Raw genomic sequence first — 25,220 nt, 5'->3', positions numbered from 1 at the left:
CAGCTTTTATTTGATTGTTTTTAAGAAAAAAGGGCAACACATTATTCTGAAATGGTTAGTGAATTATGCCCATGGGTGTTAACATTTCAAAGTCTACGTGTCTTCTCCTTTCTAGGTTCAAGCTTTAGCCAAGGCCTTTTTCTTTTACTAAAACGAAATGCATGATGTACTTTTAGGGGCTTTTAGACAATGTTCTTCATTCATTTGTCTGTTGTGTCATTCACACTTTTCTTCTGCCCACAACAACATACAGCATGGGGCAGAGGGTCGGCCCACTCATCAATTGGCTAACTTTACTGTGAGTGACAGCATTCTGCCCTTTTACAAGGAGCACATCTGCATGCAAAAAAAGTTCACTTGAGTGCCAAGTGCTACTATGACAATGTGTGGTTTCGAGACCCCAAAAATATGTTTGCTTTTATCTAACGTTTCTTTCCCCAAACCAAAATGTTTGACAAACACCATGACAAAACAAGCAATGACAAAGCTAATTGGCCGGTAGTCAAAGGTTCAAAGGTTCAAAATAAGCTTTATTCGATATTTAACAGAGAAATATCATATAAGCGTACATTATTATGCAGTATTTTAAAAACACAATGATGAGGAAAAGAGGACATAGAATTTCAATTTAAAATTCATCAGTTACTTAAGCAATAGTTAAACACACTGTTAAGGGAACAATTAAAAACAGCAGCATATAGAATTTCAATTTAAGCAATAGTTAAACACACTGTTAAGGGAACAATTAAAAACAGCAGCATTTAAAAAACGACAATTGTTATCACCAGTATCATTCTAGGGGTACATTTAGAATATCTTTTTCTAATGTGCAGTTGACAAGGATGGCTTAAAATAAAAGGGAAATAAATTAGACCATTTAAGACAATCTAGAATGAAAGCGCATGGTACGCAGGGACCCCCTTTCAGTGGGTTTTATAGTTCTACACTCTGGGGCCAGGATAAAAGTCAAACAGGTCACAAATACAAATAGGGCCATCTCCTGTTCTGGGCTGAGAGAATCTTAGATAGGGGACAATGTTCCTATGTTTGAATTTAATTAAAATCAGATCTCCTGGACAGCTTTTGGGCAACGTGCCCAGCCATCCTACCCTCCTGACGCTTACAATTCCGCCATGTAGGTCAGGTGGCAACGGTCTATTGTTGTTGAGCCAGAAGATGACTTTGTGCAGAAGGTCCTGATTTGTTTCAAATGTGCCCTGTCTAAGCTCTGGCACTCCAGAGAGAACAGTCACATAGGGGGCCGCTTCAGGGGGTAAGTTGATTCGATGCCTTCTTTCATGAGGGATCCTAGGTGCCATTAAAGAGTTACATCTTTTTGGGATGGGTTTGCTGGTAGAGGGATCGATTGATGGTGGTGCTTTTCTGTGTTCTATAGCCTTGGGGTTCTCATGGTTGGTGGAAGGCGAGTGAGGAGTATTTACATTTGGTGAGTTAATCCTTTGTACTATTTTTTCCACGCTGGACAACCTTTCTCCCAGGTCCTGAATTTTTGTGACCAGGGGTGATAGGGCCGCATTCAGCAATCGTTCAATCTGGGCCAATAGAGTGGATTGGAAGGGGGAAGCAAAAACCTTTGATGTGGCCCCCACCTTCTGTGGCGTAACAACAGTTGAAATAGCGGGGGGTGATGAGGGGCTACAGGACATTTGATCAGCATTAACAGGAATCTCCTCAATGTTCATTTTGGTGATTAGGGCCTGGGGCAGCGTGTTGACTTGGGTGGGAATCATTACAGGCAATAAAGGTAGTTCCTGGGGAGAGCTGTTTATAAGGTCAATGTTCCTGCCAGATGTGGGTGGAGTTGATAAGATAGGGGCGTAGTTAGTGCCACACAAGGCATTCAGGTCTTCCCAGAAAGACATATTTTTAGGACAACGAGAGCTCCAAAATAGAAACTGGACGGGTCAGGGACCATTAACAATGGGAAGCAGAAGGGGTTAGATATTTTTCAGTACCTGCCTCTGTCTCTGTGATGGAGCCAAGTGTTGTGGCCCGTCCCGTCCTCCTTGTGCCTCTGAGGGCCGCAGATGGCCCCGCCCTTGTCCCGGGCTTCTCCCGGCGCCGACCCGCGCGCGATCCCGCGACGCGGGGGTTAGCCCTGATTTATTGCGCCTCCTGGCGCGGGTCAGAGCGGCTTCCTGCCGCTAGGGACGCTGGGGATTGTAGTTCCCTCAGGCCGATCTCGGCCGCCGTTTTCGCTGGGCTCACTGTCCTGCCCCCACTTCCCCCAACAGACAAGCAGGGATCCGGGCTGTCGCAAGTGTGTCCCCCGCTCCACCGGGGTTAGCCCTGATTTATTGCGCCTCCTGGCGCGGGTCAGAGCGGCTTCCTGCCGCTAGGGACGCTGGGGATTGTAGTTCCCTCAGGCCGATCTCGGCCGCCGTTTTCGCTGGGCTCACTGTCCTGCCCCCACTTCCCCCAACAGACAAGCAGGGATCCGGGCTGTCGCAAGTGTGTCCCCCGCTCCACCGGGGTTAGCCCTGATTTATTGCGCCTCCTGGCGCGGGTCAGAGCGGCTTCCTGCCGCTAGGGACGCTGGGGATTGTAGTTCCCTCAGGCCGATCTCGGCCGCCGTTTTCGCTGGGCTCACTGTCCTGCCCCCACTTCCCCCAACAGACAAGCAGGGATCCGGGCTGTCGCAAGTGTGTTGGCCGGTAGTCAACACCAGACTGACTGGTTTTGCCAATGCTTGTTTAATTTAGGAATTTCTTCACCGAATTCAACACGTCTAGACCCATGTAGTTATTGTTGTCTATTGTGCAGCACAATCTCTTTCTGTTTCAGTCACTCAATAAAATTCGAATTCTCAGTGTGTTTTTTTTATTTTTATATTGTTCTTCCTTAAATAAACCATGAAACATGTATTCTTTTTTTTTCTCCTGAAGACATTTTAAATTGTCTTTCCTTAAATGAACCATACAACATTTGTTCTTTTTTCAGGTACGGGAAGATCGTGTCCACAAAGGCAATTCTCGACAAAAACACGAACCAGTGCAAAGGTGCGTACACTCTTCCCTCAGACTTCCGGGGTTCCTTTCTCTGATGGTAAAAAAAATGTGGAGCGCACTGCAAACTGCGAGGCATATTTAATAACGCTTTGATGAGTTGCATTTCCAGAAACATTGTTCATTAATTTTGTCATTAACAAACAAAATGAAATTCACAAGACGGAACAAGTATCAAATTGTTCGACCGGGCCTGTAAATTACCTTATTACCGTCCTACTGTAGGGGCTCTCCGGGCTGAATGGGAGCAGAGAAGTGGGGCAAATTGATTTTCCGTCGTAGAAGCAAATCGTACTCGGGGAAATTTACTCTCAAGACATTTACACACATTTTGCACCCTGGGAAAGATGTGGTTAACTTCTGAAGGTGGAAATCGGATTGGATGATTGTATTTGGAGCAAAGGTGGGGGACCCATGAAGAAAGAAATCAGGATGATTAGGTATAAATTGACCAATCAAATGCATAGTTAAAGAATCTCTGAAGAAGGAAATCTGATTGGATGAGTAGTTTAGAGCCAGCCGTTCATGTTTCTTGCTGTGGTAGTGAGCCACTGACGAAGGAACTCTGATTGGATGAGTAGTTTAGAGCCAGCCGTTCATGTTTCTTGCTGTGGTAGTGAGCCACTGACGAAGGAACTCTGATTGGATGAGTAGTTTAGAGCCAGCCGTTCATGTTTCTTGCTGTGGTAGTGAGCCACTGACGAAGGAACTTTGATTGGATGAGTAGTTTAGAGCCAGTCATTCATGGTTCTTGCTGTGGTAGTGAGCCACTGACGAAGGAACTCTGATTGGATGAGTAGTTTAGAGCCAGCCATTCATGTTTCTTGCCGAGGTAGTGAACCACTGAAGAAGGAAACTTGATTGGATGATTTTATTTACATTAGTTCCTGCCTTTAGAAAAAGTTGATCCCACTTTTTGCCAAAGGAAGTGCTCACCAAGTCCATGCATGTTCTCATAAGATGCTTCTTTACAATGATTTTAATGCACGTCTTCTACCTATGCTCTTTGTATAGGGTGAAATGCGGATGAATATGTCTGATGTATGTCATGCACAGTCTGCAGCTTATTTGGAGAATCTAATATTACTCTTCTGATCCAATGGAAATCTTGTGAGATTAAATGTTGTAAATACAGTGAACATATAAATATATGTATGAACTATCATATAATAATACATTCTGTATTTTTGTATGTTTTGTCCTCTTCCCTTTACAATCTACAATCTCTATATCACCACTTGAGCTTTTTAACATAGCTTGATTGTGAAAAATGTATTAGTTGGTTTATACTTTAAGAAACAGATACCATTTCAAAAGGGAAATGGAGTTCCACAGGTTCTCTGGTTGTGTATTAATGATACAATTTGTCATTTTTAATATTCTCTTGACCTCCACATTCTCACTGTATCCGGGGAACATCTGGGCAGAGGATTGCGAGTTGCTGACTTTTTCTTTGCATCCATATTGTTGTGTGTGGGCTCAATTATAATTGTCCTCAAAACCTACTGTTGTTGGATTGTTTTCCATCACATTTTTTAAAGCTCAGGAATTTTTCAAAGATTTAAAAAACTCTCAACAAAAATAGCACAAGAAAATCTTTACAGCTGTGTGCACATTTTATAGTTTATGTGAGAAAGACTAAGGTACTTAGTTTTGTTTTCAGCTTGTAGTCACTTCTTCAAATGCATCCAATCCAATCTGTGGAAAACTAAAGTTATAATAAAACTGTGCACCAATTCTTGTGCATACACCACCCACTGGGACATCTCTTGGCTCTTATATAACAATTTGTATCACTGCCTATCTGAGTGGCCTTTCTCATTGACAAAGATTAGATTAAAACAGGCCAAGCTTAATCTAGCCACCAAATAACAAAATCTGGTTGGGTTTACAAAGTGGTTAACAGACGGGCAAAACAATAAAACTGAAATGCATTATATGTAAATTGGCCTCATATTTATTCTTGTTTGAAATCGTGAAAACCTGATTGGATTACACATCTCAGTTACTTGGCATGCGCAACCCTACGTGAATAGCATACCCAGACCTTCCAAGATTTGAACCTGCCACACACAGGTCCCTGGGACAGGCACTCAACAAAGTGTGCTACCTTTCCCGTCATGTGGCAGCTAACCTTTACCATAAATTGACTGGTGGGCCTTTTCGAGTTTCTTGTACCTTTTGGTCTCTATTTAACCAGAACCCATAACTTTATTTTCCAATGCCTGACACTTTTTTCTGGTTTCAAAAAGCAAACAGATCACTTTGCATGGCCCCGTGCAGGTATGCTCAGCCCGGATCAGATATAGTGTATGATGTGAGGAAAGCATCAGTCAGAATAATCTTCTAAAGGACGACCAATCAGGATTCATATTATGCTCCTGTTATATTCTTGATTATTACGGTTTCTTTAATTGCTATGCTGTGGTCGCATGCCAGTGCATGAGACATGTTTATCTCTGATATTGTTCTTAGTTCTAGAGTTTGTTAGCTGGTACTGAAGACTGTTGAAAGTCAGTAGAGGCTGAACCTTGACATTGATGGATGTTATTCGTGCTGCTATTAAATCAATAACCAACAGAGGAGCCAAAACTGGGGTTCCAATACAAGAACTGGTTTCAATGAGGGTTGTTTTGATTAAATCAAGTAACAACCGGTTGACTTGTTAAACCGAGCAAATTTTATTTATTGCAAACGGTCTTGTTTTCAAATTTTAACACATTGTTTTTTGTGCGTGGAAAATACAAAAGTTAACAATGAAATACGTTTTATATACAATATATACAAACATATAAATGCAACATATCATACACACTTGGCCATACATTCATACACAGACAATACAAAGTGAATGAAAATACAAAAAAACGCTATGTCCAAGCAACTGGCAAGAAATCAGTAGAAGATAATATTTTCTATTTTACAATGTCGTTGTGATTGTCATGAGATCCCTCATGAAACCAAATTAATGAACACTCTATTTCGACAAAATAATGGTAGCCAGAAGCGGGACAGAAAAGCTGGTCGACGCGTTTCAAACCCCTAAGACTAAGTGGGGTTCTCCTCAGGACCGGATGTTGGTTCTGAAATGTTAAAAATAACTAGCTTTAGCAAAGTGTTATAGAGCGACTATCAAGAGGATAAGACAAGGGCTCAACTACCAGAAAACAGCTGGCACTCCCTACCTCAATCCATAGGTTCAATCGACATCTTGAGAATGTCTAATCAATGTTGTATTTCCCAACAGGTTTTTAACAGCAGCTGTGTAAGACAACAAAATACGTACAACAACGTTTTAGTGTGGTGCGCAACTCTCAAACATCATTCATCTTGCTTGCAGAGGGATCGTTACCTTACCTGCGAGCGGGCGGTTTCAATGGCGCTGCTTTGTTATTTTCTTTATGCGGCTGCTCCTAATCTGTAGGGCGGGGGCGAAAACGTATGTTAGTAAAGAGGCGGTAATCCATGGGCGATTTGGTTCTGCATCAAACGGGTTGGCATACCGAGGCAGGAGCAAGGCAAACGTCCTTCTCCCTCACTGGTGTGTACGGATCCACCGTCTGGAGTCCTCGAGTAAGGGTGTGGCTTCAGTGCTTCCTGGTTGGTGTATACGAAGGGAAGAGGCCCGGGAATTCTGGGACTTGTAGTCCAGTGACAGAGCGCTGGGAAACGGGAGTCAGAATAAAGCTGGTTTACACAATCGGCTTGTAAATTTCAGAAATTTCGTTAAGTCCTCTTGTGGCAGTATTAAACTTCATGATGAGCATTGCTTCACGTTGTGCTAGTCTTGCTTCAATGTCCCCTCCTCTAGGGTCATTTTCAATTTTGGACACGACGGTCCAGCGTAAATCAGTAATCACATGTTTGCACCTAGTCCAATGATTTACTAGGGGGGCATTCTCTACCCCTCTGCGAATACGTGATTTGTGTTGCGTGATCCTGGTCCTTATTTCCTGTGTTGTTTTGCCAATGTATACTGAAGGGCAAGGGCAGATGATTGCATAAACAACGTTTTTAGATTTGCAGTTCGTAAACCTATCAGATAGGACACTATCGGCGGCAGAGATCTCTATTCTTACTAAAGGACTTAACTATGTCCCATCAAGACCTACGGATTTCACTCGAATGAAACTAGAAACACTGGAGTTCTGCCGTAAAATACGCCTTAAAACATTTTTTCAAGATACCATGGAAAGTACATATGAAGAAACCACAGGCCTAAGGAAAAAGTCTACATTTTGCCCTAAAGGACCCAAAATTCCAAAGGAAGTTTCAACGTTTGAAACGACTGTGCTATCAGGAATTTCAGCAATTGAAAAAAAGAAGTCATTTGTCAAATTCAATCTTTCCAAAGCGGAAAAAGATGCACTCATAGCAGTCAAGAATGACACGACCATCGTGGTCAAGCAGGCCGATAAAGGCGGAGCGGTGGTCATATGGGATACCAACAAATACAAGTTCGAAGTACACCGTCAACTTAACGATCTGAACTGCTATAGACGCATAGGGAAGAACCCTACTTCTGAATTACAAAATCAATTATTCGACATCATCCAAAGGGGCTTTGAGGAAGGGATTATAGGTCCCAAGGAGTTCGCATTCCTACAAAACAAAAACCCAAGGACGCCCGTATTTTATGTACTCCCTAAATTACATAAGGATGAGAAAAATCCTCCAGGACGACCTATCATTTCAGGCTGCGAATCTTTGTTTGAGCCTGTGGCTAAATATATTGATCATTTTTTGAAACCCTTTATTGAAACCATTCCGGCCCATCTCCAAGACACCACTGCTTTCCTTAATCGCATTTCCAACATTAAATTCGATCAAAGTAGTCAACTTCTGGTGACACTCGATGTGGTGTCTCTATACACACAGATCCCCCAAGAACAAGCACTGGAAACGCTGACAGTGTTCTTGGACAAAAGGGAAAGACCAATGCGAGTCCCCACCAAGTTTATCCTTGACCTGGCAGGCTTTGCGCTACAGAAGAACTTTTTTTCATTTGACTCGGAGTTCTTTTATCAAATCAAAGGAGTGGCAATGGGTTGCCCTTTTGCCCCGGAGCTAGCCATCATGTTTATGGGGCTATTTGAAGAGAAATTTATCTACCAGACCAATCCTTTTGACAAGAGTATTTCGCATTATATGCGTTATATTGACGATATATTCATGGTTTGGACTGGAGGACATGAAGATCTGGGTCAATTTGTCAGCTGGCTCAATTCGAGAACAATAGACATTCAGTTCTCTGTCTCAGCATCTAATGTATCCATCAACTTTTTAGATGTGAAAGTGGCACCCTATGAGGGTGGCCTAAGTACTACACTTTTCCGAAAACCTTCGGACAGGAATAAAGCGTTGCATTTTAGTAGCAACCACCCCCGCAGCTTAAAACAAAACCTTCCTTTTGGACAATTCTTAAGAATACATCGAAATTGCTCAAGTAAAGAAGAGTACTTCATTCATGCTGAACGTTTAATGAATCGTTTGATCCAGAGAGGCTACCCTAAAAAATTACTAAAAAACTCACTCAAACGAGCGTGGTGGACACCGCGAGAGACACTGTTAGAAAAAAGACTGAGACCCGAAGTCAAAAGGATAGTGTGTGTTACCACTTTCTGTCCGGCAGCCAACGCACACAGAAAGCTCATTGTGTCTAACTGGCACTTATTAAAAAATCTGCATGAGGATCTTGCAGCCCCACCACTCTTTGCGTATAAAAAGGACAAAAGTGTTGCCAACTACGTTGTCAGGGCAGCGTTACCAATGACGAGGGCTCCCACCCTACAAAGTATCTTTGGTTTACCTTCACCAAAAGGGCACCACAAGTGCGGAACGTGCACTTGCTGCAGTGAAACTATTGAAGACACAGTTTTCACATTCGAGGATACCCACTGGAAACATGAGACGTTTACGAACTGTAAATCTAAAAACGTTGTTTATGCAATCATCTGCCCTTGCCCTTCAGTATACATTGGCAAAACAACACAGGAAATAAGGACCAGGATCACGCAACACAAATCACGTATTCGCAGAGGGGTAGAGAATGCCCCCCTAGTAAATCATTGGACTAGGTGCAAACATGTGATTACTGATTTACGCTGGACCGTCGTGTCCAAAATTGAAAATGACCCTAGAGGAGGGGACATTGAAGCAAGACTAGCACAACGTGAAGCAATGCTCATCATGAAGTTTAATACTGCCACAAGAGGACTTAACGAAATTTCTGAAATTTACAAGCCGATTGTGTAAACCAGCTTTATTCTGACTCCCGTTTCCCAGCGCTCTGTCACTGGACTACAAGTCCCAGAATTCCCGGGCCTCTTCCCTTCGTATACACCAACCAGGAAGCACTGAAGCCACACCCTTACTCGAGGACTCCAGACGGTGGATCCGTACACACCAGTGAGGGAGAAGGACGTTTGCCTTGCTCCTGCCTCGGTATGCCAACCCGTTTGATGCAGAACCAAATCGCCCATGGATTACCGCCTCTTTACTAACATACGTTTTCGCCCCCGCCCTACAGATTAGGAGCAGCCGCATAAAGAAAATAACAAAGCAGCGCCATTGAAACCGCCCGCTCGCAGGTAAGGTAACGATCCCTCTGCAAGCAAGATGAATGATGTTTGAGAGTTGCGCACCACACTAAAACGTTGTTGTACGTATTTTGTTGTCTTACACAGCTGCTGTTAAAAACCTGTTGGGAAATACAACATTGATTAGACATTCTCAAGATGTCGATTGAACCTATGGATTGAGGTAGGGAGTGCCAGCTGTTTTCTGGTAGTTGAGCCCTTGTCTTATCCTCTTGATAGTCGCTCTATAACACTTTGCTAAAGCTAGTTATTTTTAACATTTCAGAACCAACATCCGGTCCTGAGGAGAACCCCACTTAGTCTTAGGGGTTTGAAACGCGTCGACCAGCTTTTCTGTCCCGCTTCTGGCTACCATTATTTTGTCGAAATAGAGTGTTCATTAATTTGGTTTCATGAGGGATCTCATGACAATCACAACGACATTGTAAAATAGAAAATATTATCTTCTACTGATTTCTTGCCAGTTGCTTGGACATAGCGTTTTTTTGTATTTTCATTCACTTTGTATTGTCTGTGTATGAATGTATGGCCAAGTGTGTATGATATGTTGCATTTATATGTTTGTATATATTGTATATAAAACGTATTTCATTGTTAACTTTTGTATTTTCCACGCACAAAAAACAATGTGTTAAAATTTGAAAACAAGACCGTTTGCAATAAATAAAATTTGCTCGGTTTAACAAGTCAACCGGTTGTTACTTGATTTAATCAAAACAACCCTCATTGAAACCAGTTCTTGTATTGGAACCCCAGTTTTGGCTCCTCTGTTGGTTATTAGTATTAGTTGGACTCAGCCTCACTGAGTAACGAGTCAAGGCCCTCTTTTGATTCTTTGGCTATTAAATCAAGGCATTTCTTACCATTTTGACTGGATCATTTCAACAGCTACCCTACTGAGACAGCCACAGTTCAAGTAATCATCTGTACCCTCCTCCTCAACAACAGCAATGTGCCCTGTCTGCTGTCCTGGTGGCCCCCTCTGCAGTCTTCAATACAGTTGATCGTCCATCTTTGGTTAACGCCCAGAAAATATGCATGGACTTTTTGGGCACTCATAAATGCTTCACATCCAGCCTCATCATCCAGCCCCAGATTGTGCAAAGAGGTTTCATAAGATCGCTGACACTCCCCGTCTCCTGAGGAGTACCTGAGGGCCCTATTTCATCTCCCATCATCTTTAACCTCTACTTGGAACTTATTAGATCAGTTCTTACAGACAACAGCCTCAAGATTCATTATTACATGGATGATACCCCCAAAAAAAAAACACCAGCGCACATCATATCAAGTCACTATAATCCCTGTGCATTCAGCACCATTATTCAGTTCGAATTCTTGCACAGCCACTCCTTCTCAGTCCAAGGGAATCACGTAGTGTAGACAAATTTAAGATTTTATTTCTTTTAAAACAAAGTGCTTCACAGCCGACGCGCGTTTCGCCCCCTGCGGGCTTCCTCAGGGCATATTTCCAATTTGATCAGCACTGTATCTGCCAACGCTTGTGACATTCAATGTCCCTTAAAGTGAGCTCCACCCAACGTGTATTTCAATCTATTCAAACACCAGCAAGAGTAGCAGTAGTCCTCATTTAATATTTATCAGGAGCCATGATAAGTTCCATCATAAACGCCAAGAGTTCCTCCGACCACAATTTCCGCAACCAAGTTCCAAGGAATGTTGCTGAATGCACAGGGATTATAGTGACTTGATATGATGTGCGCTGGTGTTTTTGTTTTTTATGGATGTGACATTCTGTAACACCGTTGGTGGGCAGACTGTCTAGGGCTAATGCTTAAGGTGGATAAGCATTCCACATCAAGGCTGCACTCAATAGTTGGTCTACATATATAGATATATGGTGTTTGTCTTGTGTAGGAAAGAGACAAGTTTTGATGTGCAGATCAGATATAGCAAATCCGCCTCTTTTGTAATGTTAATGGATGATACCCAACTCTACCTAAAAATATCCTCCCCCAAAGATATGCGCCTCAAACACATCCAGTCTTGGCTGCCATCTTGTTTCCTGAAGCTAACTGAGCTCTACTAATACTGAATTCCTCCTGTTTTCCAACATAACTAAATAAATCAGATTCAAGACTGACTCTCCAACTTAACCCTACCAGGCTTTGCCCCCCAGGTGATGGACCATGCAAATTCTCTGGGATTCTCCTTCAGCACAGACGTCTCAATGAAGAAATACATTGCAAGGAAGATCAAGACAGCTCAGTGCCAACCCTCCTTCTTGAAGAAAGTGAAGATGCTGCTCCCAGAAGATGATTTCAGACCAAAGGTACGAGCCTCAGTCCTCTCTCATCAGGACCGAGACAAATGCCTTGCTCTGCGCCCTCCACAATATCACGCAGACTTCTGAAAGGTGTCCTACACGTAGCAACACATCTCATCAAGGGCTCGAAGAAATGTGATCATATCACCCCATGTTGAAAGACCTATTCTTGCTTGTCTCTTCCAACTAAGATCATCTTCAAGGCATCATGATTTATAAAGCACTTAATAATAACACCGCAGCTTACCTGGCAAAGAAACTAGAATATACTGGGGGGCAGTGGGATACCCGGAGCCTGGATATCAAGTCAAGTCAAAGTCAAAAAGGCTTTATTTCGATAAAACAATTATCATAAAAGCTGCACATAAATCACAAGTACATCAAGTTTAAAATCAAAAAACAAACATGGACATACAGTAAAGATTTAACCTAATAAAAAAAAAAAGTTGGTTAAATTTTTTTTTACAAATTTACAAAAACAGTTCATTTGGCAGTCAATTTAAAAAGAGAATTAAACAGTTAATTTTAGCCTTTTAGTTCGAATGGACCAGGCCCATGATAAAAATTTGGCTAGGACGCAAGCATAGATGGCACGACTATCAGACATTAGTATCCGAATTGCGGCCATGTGGCTCCTGGTGCCCAGCTGCTGGCATAAGTTTTTGAGCCAAACCCTCCTTGGGATTGCATACTCTCCACACTCGAACATGAGATGTGCCACTGTCTCTGGTTTATCTAGGCATACTGGGCAAAGCTCTGTAGTTTGTGCAGGGGATTTCCAACGTGAAGTAAAAGAATACAGAGGGAGAGTTCCTGCTCTAAATTTGAAGTACAAAGCCCTATCAAAGGGTTTTTCAATAATGTCAAGGTACACTTCCCGTTTTGGTTGGTCCTTAAACTTCAGGAAGTCCTCCGTAAGTCTGCCCATAGAAGTACTGGTGTTCCTTTGTAGCAAAATCCAGTCCCAATAAAGTTTCTTAAGAATTGACCTCGGGGTGAGGATCTGTTTGCCAACGCTTCGTTTAGGCCCAGATTTACTAACAATGTCTTCATATCTCTCAACCATTTGATTTTATGCCACCCTGGTAATGACATGATTTCTGCTAGACCTTGCGCATATTTACCAAGTTCCTCCACACGCCACAGACGTGCCCATAGCAAAAGTGGACGGAATCTTGCAAGGTCATCAATTGGGCGACAACCTAGGTCCAACATTAGCGGGACCGTGGGAGTACCCTGAGGGAGTGACATAATCGCTCTGCAAAATTTCTTCTCGGATCTTGGTAAATCGTCAGTAATGGATGACCCCCAAAGTTCTGCCCCATAGAGAGCAGAACTAACCCCTTTGGCCGAGTAGATCTGAAGGACTACAGCTATTGGTCTTGTTGTACAGGAGCGTTGTTCTTTCAAGAGAGCTCCTGTTATCCTCTTGTGAGTTAGCAGCATTTTGTTCAAATGTGGGGTCCATTCCATTTTGTGTGAGAGGCGAATCCCAAGATAGTCGAAGACTTCTACCCGCTCCAAAGGTTCAGCGTTCAGGGTAGGAGAGCGGACTGGTTTTTTAGGAGGATTCAACACAAGGTATTTTGTCTTGCTTGTGTTGATTACCAGGCCTCGGTTGGAGCAGAAGGATTGAAAGTTATTTAGGAGCCTTTGGAGGCCTATTGGGGTTTTTGATATTAAAAGCGTATCATCCGCGAAGAGGAGGGTAGGTATGCGTTCGCTAGCCAGGGATGGTTCATCTGAAGGATGTTTCCGGAGATGCTCAACCACCCCATTGATGTAAAGGGAAAAGAGGGTGGGAGCTAACACACATCCCTGGCGGACACCTCTCTCAACCGGGATACTGTTAGTTTTTTCCCCCCCTGGGCCCCACCTAATCTGGGCAAAGCTATTTTCATGTAGCCTAACGAGTAGTGATAGTAAGTAGTGGGGCAACCCCATATCAGCCAGTACACTCCATAGGGTCTCCCTAGGTACAAGGTCAAAGGCAGTCTTTAAATCGATAAACGCGAGATAAAGACTGCCCTTGCCTATAACCACGACTTTCCAATACACCATCATTAATCTAAAAGCTTGTTCGATTGTCCCGGTGCCCACTCTGAAGCCCGCCTGGTAGTCAGAAAGGATTTTATTTTCTTCTACCCAGTTTAATATTCTGACCAGTAGAACCTTGCCGACTACTTTTTGGCTAATGTCTAACAGGCTAATGGGCCTATAGTTTGATGGATCTTCTCTGGGGCCTTTTTTATAAATAGGGACCACCTCCGCCCCTTTCCACGAGGAGGAGATAGGGGCGCCCCTACAGATGGCAACAAGTAGGGAGTGAATCAGTTTCCCCCACTTCGGGATGTAAGATCTCAAAAGGTCGCCAGGGATACCGTCCGGGCCAGCCGCTTTTCGGGGGGTGATAGTGCCTATTGCATATTCCACTTCTTTAATTGTAAAGTCGAAATCTTTAGGATGGGTGTCCCAAATTGGAGGAAACAATAGTGGAGCCACAACCCCCCCTTCAGGATCACTGGAAGCAATGGGAGTAAGATGATCATCTTGACGGGTATAGAGCTTTGAGAAATGTTTAACCCATGCCTGACTTGGGATATTACAAGTAATCAAGTCGCTATCTGGCCTATTTCTAGCTCTTATGGTGTCCCAAAAACATTTTGAATCTTTCTTGGAGCTAGCTTCTTTAAGGGTAGACCAATAGGCCTCTTCCCACTCCTTTTTTGTGCTTGTACCAGTGTTCTCTTGTGTTCTTTCCTGGCTATCTGTATCAGGGGTTGGGATTTGCCTTTAACGGCCTCGATTAACCGAGTCTTAGCTTTCCTGCATGCTGTGGTATACCAGTCATGCATCCCCTTAGTTTTGTTTTGGGACATATTCTTCCCTGCGGTACCCTTTACTCAAAAAGCTTCGCCTATAACCTTGACGGCAGCTTCAAAAACGGGTGTTGCCCTATCCGCTACCGTGGCTGAGTTGATGTTATCGAGCTCTACTTGTGAGGCCATAAGAACCTCGTCTATACTAGAAAGTTTGTCAGCATTACTGGCAACTTTGTTCCACTTTAGGCGTCTTCCGCAAGAGGAGACAGTAACCTTGTGTATACATTTGGATGGTGCTAGCAATGCGCCGTTGGACCAGGGATTCGTGATAGTTAGGGAAAGCGAATTATGGTCGCTCTCCACAGTCGGTATAATTACCATATCTTCGACCGAACTCCAGAGCCCTAAGTCCAACAGAATATAGTCAATCCTCGAGGTATGACCAACTCAGTTGAATGTAGGAGCACCCATCTGGTCAGAAGATGTACGGCCATTGGTGGCTCTTAACCCAAACTCTAAAGTCAGTGCATTTAGCTGCACTGCACTACGGGTCCAACGCTTAATCGGAGGGATGGAGAGTGAGGGAATACCCCATCTACTATCTTCTTCACCCAGGTCAGGGATACCATCCAAGGGAAGTGGCTCATAGGTGCAATTGAAATCGCCTGCTACTAGGGTATGATCAGCTTCATTATGGTCCCTAAGCTGCACCTCAAGATCAGATATTACAGATGAGGTGCACCCATTTTTTGTGCCTCTAGCATAGACGTTGTAAAGAACTAGAGACAAACCTCTACAGGGATTGGACAGAGAGATACCTAGGATATCTGAGTTGTTTATCTGCTTAGATGTTATTCGGCAGTTAAGAGAAATGCTTACCCAGATAATGAGGCCCCCCAAGGGGCGCCCCTTCCCATGCCTGGGTTTCTCAGCTGGGACAAAGTAGGTTACAAACCCAACCCGGTGGAGTGGTTCAGTGCTCCAGGTCTCCTGAAACATGCAGATCTTATGTGCTTCAATCAAATCACTCCACTCGGGCAGACCCAGTTTCCTATGGATGCCCGCGAGGTTCCAACTAAGGATTTTTATTTTATCCTTAGTGGTTTCTCCTCTAGTGCCATTAATGTCTCTATGACTTTGAGGTTCTGCACGTTCCCTCTCTAGAACAGAAGATGTTAACTGAATCTGGCTAGTCGCCATCGTAGTTGGAAGATTAGGGCATATTGAATATGATGTAACTTGAGAACCCTCCTCCTTACCCCTATTGATGTCCAGATGTATGAAGGAAGTTTCATCAAAAGTAAGTCAGTCTACCTCATCAAGAGCACAGAATCTATTCCAGTGGGCAAACTGGGATACAAAGGGGTCAAATGGAGGAGGTGGTCCTTGCCAAGGTTGCTGCCACTGATGGATAGTATGTTGTGGAGCATGTGTAAACCCTCTATTGATTGGAAAACTGAATCTAGGGGGATGTTGTCTTGGGGGCATGGGTAAAAAATAGGACAAGGGGAGTGGATGAATTTGGGTAGCTGGTCCACTACTAGGTGCATTACATATATAATTCACTACCCCTGTATCCCTGAAATTAACAGTTACAACATCTCCTGCTATAGTCTTGGTATTTCTGCCCACCCACTATCCTCTTCTAACTGCGAGTATTTCACCACACATGTGAATGGGTAGTGGTTTGTGCAGCTGAAGCCACTGGGCACACTTGTTTTTCAATTCGACAAAGGTTTCCCTTCTACCCTCCTTCAGTGGTGGTACACCCGTCAGTACAACCACAAAGGGTGAGACTTCCGGCGGCAAGTTAATTGTCTTAAAACGAGCCGGCCTTGTTTTTAGTTCTTGAGTCTTGTTTGGGGAGGTAGTTGATGTCAAATTAGTGTCCAGACTTTTAGAGCCCTTAGCAGGTTGATTAAGCACTTTTTTGGGGCCAGAGGCTGTTTCAGACTCCGGGGTAGGGCCAGTAACACTAGGAGTTGGGGGAGGTGCAGCGGCTTTTTCCCCCTTTTGAGACAGATGTTGTGATACTGCTCCAGAATTATCTGGTAAAGTTTTGGCCTTTGTGGTAGGATCTTTTGGTAATTTGCTGTTAGTGGTATTTCCCAGGGGTACTTCTTTTGTTTTCCCATGCATCTGTATGGGCACATTTCCACTTGCCTTATTAGTCCATTTTGTGTTGATTAGTGATGTTAATCTGTCAATTTTGGACATCAAGGGCTTAATGTGAGCCGTTATCGTTGCCTCAAGGTCCGATTTTAGATCTGCTACCATATTTTCGACCCAACAAGGTATGCCAGATGCAGAATTTGGGGTGGGTGACACTAAATTATGGTTCCTGATGTTATTTTTAGGGTTTTTCTTTGACTTAGGATCGTTCTTAGTAGGACCTATATTCCCTAGTTCTGGCGAAACACTGGCTAGCATTCCATCTACCCTTAGGGGAACTGGGTCAGATGGCATGTTTTGAAGGTTTCCCTGCGATTCGATTAAGGGCTGGCCGCATGGAAGATCAGCAAAAGAGGCGGTGACTCCAAGGCTTATATCTAGGTCATCAGTAGCGTCTTGTGAAGGACCTACAAGCTCAAGGTCCACTGCCGCCTCTTGGGTGTCAGCCAGAAATATTGTTGGTGGTAAGGATAACCTCCTTTCAGTGCTAGCGATAGCAGAGGATACTGCCCCAATAGTTTGTTGTAGCATGATGTCGATTGCTGTGAGGGTAGGGACGGGTTGCGGCACAGATTCTTTTTGTCTCGTTTTGGAGCGTAGAACAGGTACCCTGCCGGTTTTCAAACCCTTCCTCATGTTTATGACAAGGCAATTGGATAGTATCCGGGTGTAAGTACGATTATAGACTTAGGAACCTCACCTTTATTTTTCTTTGCTCCACAAGAAAGAGATGTGGCCCAGCCCGGCCTCTTCTGGCTTCTGAGGGCCGTAGAGGGCCCGCCCTTTGCCCGGGCTTAGCCCCAGGCGTCCCTCTCGCGTCCCGCGACGCTGGGGGCTTGCTGCTTATGTAGCCCCTCCTGGCGCCTTTAGCGCGTCAGGGAACGCGCCGCCGCCGCAAAGGCTGCCGGGATTTGAAGTCCCGGTGCGACGGTGGCGTGCCTGGTGATGGCGGTCGCTGTGATTGATGGTGTCAGGCGTTGTGATGGTCCGCTATGCTCCTCTTGTGCCTCGTTCGCCAAGAGTTCCACTTGCCAGGTAAGAAAGAGTTTCCCCCCGCTCCACCGAGGGCTTGCTGCTTATGTAGCCCCTCTTGGCGCCTTTAGCGCGTCAGGGAACGCGCCGCCGCCGCAAAGGCTGCCGGGATTTGAAGTCCCGGTGCGACGGTGGCGTGCCTGGTGATGGCGGTCGCTGTGATTGATGGTGTCAGGCGTTGTGATGGTCCGCTATGCTCCTCTTGTGCCTCGTTCGCCAAGAGTTCCGCTTGCCAGGTAAGAAAGAGTTTCCCCCCGCTCCACCGAGGGCTTGCTGCTTATGTAGCCCCTCCTGGCGCCTTTAGCGCGTCAGGGAACGCGCCGCCGCCGCAAAGGCTGCCGGGATTTGAAGTCCCGGTGCGACGGTGGCGTGCCTGGTGATGGCGGTCGCTGTGATTGATGGTGTCAGGTGTTGTGATGGTCCGCTATGCGCCTCTTGTGCCTCGTTCGCCAAGAGTTCCGCTTGCCAGATAAGAAAGAGTTTCCCCCCGCTCCACCGAAGGCTTGCTGCTTATGTAGTCCCTCTTGGCGCCTTTAGCGCGTCAGGGAACGCGCCGCCGCCGCAAAGGCTGCCGGGATTTGAAGTCCCGGTGCGACGGTGGGGTGCCTGGTGATGGCGGTCGCTGTGATTGATGGTGTCAGGCGTAGTGATGGTCCGCTATGCTCCTCTTGTGCCTCGTTCGCCAAGAGTTCCACTTGCCAGGTAAGAAAGAGTTTCCCCCCGCTCCACCGAGGGCTTGCTGCTTATGTAGCCCCTCCTGGCGCCTTTAGCGCGTCAGGGAACGCGCCGCCGCCGCAAAGGCTGCCGGGATTTGAAGTCCCGGTGCGACGGTGGCGTGCCTGGTGATGGCGGTCGCTGTGATTGATGGTGTCAGGCGTTGTGATGGTCCGCTATGCTCCTCTTGTGCCTCGTTCGCCAAGAGTTCCGCTTGCCAGGTAAGAAAGAGTTTCCCCCCGCTCCACCGAGGGCTTGCTGCTTATGTAGCCCCTCCTGGCGCCTTTAGCGCGTCAGGGAACGCGCCGCCCCCGCAAAGGCTGCCGGGATTTGAAGTCCCGGTGCGACGGTGGCGTGCCTGGTGATGGCGGTCGCTGTGATTGATGGTGTCAGGTGTTGTGATGGTCCGCTATGCGCCTCTTGTGCCTCGTTCGCCAAGAGTTCCGCTTGCCAGGTAAGAAAGAGTTTCCCCCCGCTCCACCGAAGGCTTGCTGCTTATGTAGTCCCTCCTGGCGCCTTTAGCGCGTCAGGGAACGCGCCGCCGCCGCAAAGGCTGCCGGGATTTGAAGTCCCGGTGCGACGGTGGCGTGCCTGGTGATGGCGGTCGCTGTGATTGATGGTGTCAGGCATAGTGATGGTCCGCTATGCTCCTCTTGTGCCTCGTTCGCCAAGAGTTCCACTTGCCAGGTAAGAAAGAGTTTCCCCCCGCTCCACCGAGGGCTTGCTGCTTATGTAGCCCCTCCTGGCGCCTTTAGCGCATCAGGGAACGCGCCGCCGCCGCAAAGGCTGCCGGGATTTGGAGTCCCGGTGCGACGGTGCCGTGCCTGGTGATGGCGGTCGCTGTGATTGATGGTGTCAGGCGTTGTGATGGTCCGCTATGCGCCTCTTGTGCCTCGTTCGCCAAGAGTTCCGCTTGCCAGGTAAGAAAGAGTTTTCCCCCGCTCCACCGAAGGCTTGCTGCTTATGTAGTCCCTCCTGGCGCCTTTAGCGCGTCAGGGAACGCGCCGCCGCCGCAAAGGCTGCCGGGATTTGAAGTCCCGGTGCGACGGTGGCGTGCCTGGTGATGGCGGTCGCTGTGATTGATGGTGTCAGGCGTAGTGATGGTCCGCTATGCTCCTCTTGTGCCTCGTTCTCCAAGAGTTCCACTTGCCAGGTAAGAAAGAGTTTCCCCCCGCTCCACCGAGGGCTTGCTGCTTATGTAGCCCCTCCTGGCGCCTTTAGCGCATCAGGGAACGCGCCGCCGCCGCAAAGGCTGCCGGGATTTGAAGTCCCGGTGCGACGGTGGCGTGCCTGGTGATGGCGGTCGCTGTGATTGATGGTGTCAGGCGTAGTGATGGTCCGCTATGCTCCTCTTGTGCCTCGTTCGCCAAGAGTTCCGCTTGCCAGGTAAGAAAGAGTTTCCCCCCGCTCCACCGAGGGCTTGCTGCTTATGTAGCCCCTCCTGGCGCCTTTAGCCCATCAGGGAACGCGTCGCCGCCGCAAAGGCTGCCGGGATTTGAAGTCCCGGTGCGACGGTGGGGTGCCTGGTGATGGCGGTCGCTGTGATTGATGGTGTCAGGCGTAGTGATGGTCCGCTATGCTCCTCTTGTGCCTCGTTCGCCAAGAGTTCCACTTGCCAGGTAAGAAAGAGTTTCCCCCCGCTCCACCGAGGGCTTGCTGCTTATGTAGCCCCTCCTGGCGCCTTTAGCGCGTCAGGGAACGCGTCGACGCCGCAAAGGCTGCCGGGATTTGAAGTCCCGGTGCGATGGTGGGGTGCCTGGTGATGGCGGTCGCTGTGATTGATGGTGTCAGGCGTTGTGATGGTCCGCTTTGCTCCTCTTGTGCCTAGTTCGCCAAGAGTTCCACTTGCCAGGTAAGAAAGAGTTTCCCCCTGGATATCACCAGACTGGAGGCAAAACATTACGAGAAGCAAAAAAGCAGAAGGCAAAACTTTGCTCTTCATGCTCTCAGGATCCAGAGCAGCATCCTTATCAACATCAGACCAGTACCAACTCTCCTACAATTCAGAAAAAAAGCTGAAGACATGCCTCTTGAAAGAGCACTATTGCTGACCTAACAGTCTACCCCTGACCATACCCCAATAGTTGTAGCTTTGCAGGTTCCGTACCCCCGTGCAGTGCGTCAGTGCTTTCAAGCTAGGTTCACGCTCTACAAATATCAACACATGCATACAAGGTTTAAAAGTTGCCGTTGATCAGAGATTGTTCGCTGCCTGTGGTCTGATGTTGGATGAATCACTAAATTTTCTTTGTCTGGATGAGACACACCTGCCTCATCCCCTTTGAAGCTGAGATGGTTCTTACCGGTGCATCATAGGTGTGTTGGCTTCCTGATTCATAACCTCCACCACTGAAGAGATTTAAAAATGGGGCTAAAAGCTAATTTGGGGGCAATACACTAATTTATTCTTCTTCCTAAATGAGTAAGTCTGCAAGATATGGGGGCCAAACCCTCTGTGATGCAACAATCTTGAACTCTTCTAAGTTGTTTTACTTCGTTTTGTTTTGGATTTGTTACTGTCCTACATCTGTGGGAGTTACTACCTTTATTTTAAATTGTCACTTTGTTCTTTTTTCACATTTTCTGTAATATCCTTATACCTGCTACTGGGTACAGCGCTCCGAAGCTTCCTACTGATCCACATTTTTAGTCATTTAAAAAGCATCAAATAAAACGTATAACCCTAGGTGTGTAATTGCATAAATATATATGTGCACATGTATAGATGACAGTGCAACAAAAGGTTCCCTCCATTGTGACACGTCTATAGCGCAGTCATCTCGTGGCCACGCATTTGTTTTCTCTCCTTGTTCTGTGTTCCTCGGAGCCGGAGAAAGTACAAAACATCCCCCAATGACATGAATAATTCAGCGGCTTGTTCTAGTGTTTTGATCTCTTCTATGATGCAGAAGGAAAGATGAATTCCTCATTCTGCGGTGCGATGCTAAGCATGATGGATGACGCTCTGATGTGCTCTGAAAACAGCCTCTAACAAGGAATGCAAATCTCGGCTGCACCTCTGCCTGTGACCCTGGGTGGTTTCAGGAGTCGTGCAGCCCCCCACAACCCTTAGGGCCAAGTTGTTGCATTCATTGCTGCATCTCCATACATTTCCGTACAGCTTCTTCGTCAAGTTGAAAGGAGCAGAAAGTAAAACTGAAATATCAAATGACATGTGAAAAACAAGGTCATCAAATAGTATATTTCGAAAACCATTTCCAGTTACAAAGGGATGTAAGAGTTTTGAAAGAGTCAAGGTCACATTGGGAAGGTGGTCAGTCGGGCATTGGGTGATGGGCCGGTGCCTCAGGGTCATGTGTGAGCTGTTTTTTGGGGCCTCTGTAAACCAGCCCACAGAAACTTACTGCCTAGCCCCGTCCTTGCCACTCCACTGTAATGTGTCGCCAGTATCATAGGCACTCCTGTGCCATTCTATCAAACTATGGCTGGGGGCCAGGTGTTGTTCTGGCCCTGTGGGCATTCTCACCTCGGCACACTGCCTCGTGTGGTCAGCAGGCCCAGAATCTGCCATTCCCCAGCTGGACCATCACTTTCAGGCCATGGCAGGTGTGGGGGGGGGGGGGATTATGCAGGGGCCTCACAGGGTGTAGGGGGCATTCTCACATAAGCCCCACAGGAGTAGCGGCACCTGCCATGTGCTTTTCTTGACCCCCCCCTCTCCTGCCAGGTCATACCTTAAGGCTATAATGGGATGGGGAGGGGGTTAGTAAGAGAAGTAGCCTCATTAGGGGCCAGGTGTTGTGACCTCGGTCCCAGTGTCTTTTAGGCCTTGGTGGAGGGGTGGGGGAGTGTTTATAAAGGCTTTACTGTGAGGTCACTCTTTCTAGAGAAAAAAACCCATAGGATGTAGCTTTATGTTCTCCCTAACCAATATAGCCACTGACTCACTTACTCACTCATCCATGTAGGCAGTCACACACCCCTTCTACCACCCACACAGACACTCAGACACTCACGTAGCCACTCACCAACCAATACAGCCAGGATGTCCTTGTGGGCTAAATACCCCTCCTATTACCCCCAGTAAGTCTCACACAGCAGGATTGCTAAAACCTGATAGGAGGCCACGCAGCCTTTCTCCACCACTATTCGTTGGGGGAGAAGTCCGCTTTTTGAAACATTTAACCAGGACCTACTGTAGCTGGAAACACGTTGACGGTAACAAGCTGAGTGGCCAACTATCCAAAAATCAAATTGAGTTCTCAGAAGATGTGGAAGTTGCCTTTTTATAATTTAACAATTGGCTCCTACATGCAGCCGAAAAGTTTGCCCCTTCTAAAAAAGCCACAGGTAAAACAAAATCACCTACTACCCCATGGTTTTCGGAAACTCTCAGGGCCAAAAAACAAGAATGTAGGCGACAGGAAGGAGAAAGGACTAAAATACCAGAGAATTCTCCACCTACAAAACCCTATTGACTGAATATAAAAAAAAAAAAGAAATCAGAAAAATGCACCCATTTCACCAATCAAATTAAATTGGCAAAGAACTCCACCAGAGAACTTTTTTCAAGTGGTTTCAAAACTATCAGGTCCCCTAGAAACAAATTCCATTGAACCTTCACAAAAATTCTGTGACTCTCTAGCACAACACTTCTTAACCCCTCCCCTGCTGGTGACGAAACCACTCCGTCATCAGCCGTGGTTGTGCTGTGCTGATATCGGAGCGGTTCCGTCACGGCCCGCTCGGCACGCCTGCGCGGCGCGGATTTCGTGCCTGCGCTGAGCATTCCATTGAGCGGGCGGGGCCGTGACAGAACCTCTCCGTCATGAGTACAGCGCGACCGTGGCTGGTGACGGAGCGGTTCCGTCACCAGCATGGGCGTGCCGCGCGGCCCCCCCATCCCCTTAGCGCTGCGGCAGAATAGCCGCCACAGCGAAGGGGTTAAAGACAGTGGAGCAAATCTATGACATATTCAACACCAAAACTCGTCCAGACAACCACACCTACATCAGTGTTGGCTCTTCCAATGCCTTGAGCTTCTCTAAATTTGAACCAGTCACGAATGAGAAGATCATCGCTCCTATTCAACAGGCTATATCAGGCTCCCCTCATGACCCTCTTCCCCTTAACGTCTTCAAGCAAGCTCCCAAGATGCTGGCTCCCTGCCTTACCAACCTTTTTATTGCCATGTTCTCGCATGGTGTATTCTCCACTATGTGGAAAGAGGCATCCATATTGCCACTACTGAAAAAACCCAACCTTGACCCTACCGAACCCAATAATTATAAGCCAATCTCTCGTCTTCCTCTACCAGCCAAACTAGTGGAGAAAGTCATGAACGAACAGTTGACAGACTATTTACTAAAACACAACTATCTAGATGAAACACAGTTCGGTTTCAGAACAGAACACAGTACGGAATCTGCTTTAATCAAAGCCACAGACAAAATCAGAGCAATTTTGGACTCAGGGGGAGCTGTCGCTCTGATTTTGCGCGATCTATCAGCAGCGCTTGACACTGTCGATCATGATCTTCTGCTAAATCGTCTAAATTCCATCGGCGTTTCTGACAAAGCACTTACACTGTTTTCATCCTTTTTGTCAGGCAGAATACAATCAGTAGCCCTGGGAAGCTACGAGTCTCTGCCTTTCATCCTCCCATGTGGAGTTCCTCAGGGCTCATCCTTGAGCCCCACACTTTTTAACATTTATGTATCAAAACTGGCTAAACTTATTAGATCTTTCGGTTTAGTGCTGACATCCTACTCAGATGATACACAAATCGTATTGTCTCTATAAAAAAACTCCGCACCACCAATGCAATGTTTTAAGTTTTGCATGCTTTCATCCTGGATGAACTCTCATTGTCTGAGATTAAACTCAGACAAAACAGAAGTAATCACTTTTGGCTACTTTTTGCCTATCTGGTCACAGAACTGGTGCCCGGACGAACTGGGATTATCACCTATTCCAGGAAAAGAACTTTGGTGTGATCATCAATGACAAATTGAATTTTAAACCACAGGTAAATGCTGTCTTCTCATCGAGCTTTTTCCTGCTGAAAACCATTAAAAAAATACTACCTTTTATCCCCACGGACTGCAGGAAAACAGTGATTTCCTCTCTGATTCTGGCAAAGCTCGACTATTGTAATGGTCTCTATATTGGCCTGCCTGAAAAACATCTCAGTAAATTGCAAATAATCCAAACTGCGGCTGCAAAGCTCCTGTTAGGCATCCCTAGGCACTCATCAGTCCGAAATCATATGTATATGCTGCACTGGCTCCCAGTCACCTATAGAGCACTTCAGGATACTGGCCCCATGTTTCTGAGACGCCTACTACAACTGGTATGTACCAAAAAGGCATTTGTGCTCTGAAGGAGCTAAACTGCTAGCAACTCTGAGAGTCTTCAAGGCCAGATGGGGTGGTAGTAGCTTCAGGGCAGCTGCCCCCAAACTCTGGAATGCATCCCCTCTCTCCATCAGAACACTGCCAACTTTATTTGCCTTTAGGAAGGCCTTGAAGACCTGGCTATTTGAGAAATAGTGATTTACGTCTTACAGATAGTGGTTTAATCCACTGTTCAGTGCCAAGACACCTCT

At 46.1% G+C, this 25,220-nt stretch overlaps 1 protein-coding gene across 3 annotated transcripts in view; it reads left to right on the top strand.

The window, feature by feature from the left end:
- RBMS3 (RNA binding motif single stranded interacting protein 3) overlaps positions 1–25,220 on the top strand; it is a 1,376,050-nt gene that overhangs the window by 506,515 nt on the left and 844,315 nt on the right. For all 3 annotated transcript variants that reach the window (XM_086942113.1, XM_086942115.1, XM_086942114.1), the window contains exon 3: positions 2,962–3,020. In XM_086942113.1, coding sequence (XP_086798239.1) covers positions 2,962–3,020 — 59 coding nt within the window. The remainder of the gene's footprint in view (positions 1–2,961; positions 3,021–25,220) is intronic.

The sequence above is a fragment of the Lissotriton vulgaris genome, chromosome 10 (assembly GCF_964263255.1).
Source record: "Lissotriton vulgaris chromosome 10, aLisVul1.2, whole genome shotgun sequence".
Taxonomy (NCBI): Eukaryota; Metazoa; Chordata; class Amphibia; order Caudata; family Salamandridae; genus Lissotriton; species Lissotriton vulgaris.
Note: the sequence above shows the minus strand (reverse complement) of the source record. Positions and strands in the feature narration are given on the sequence as shown.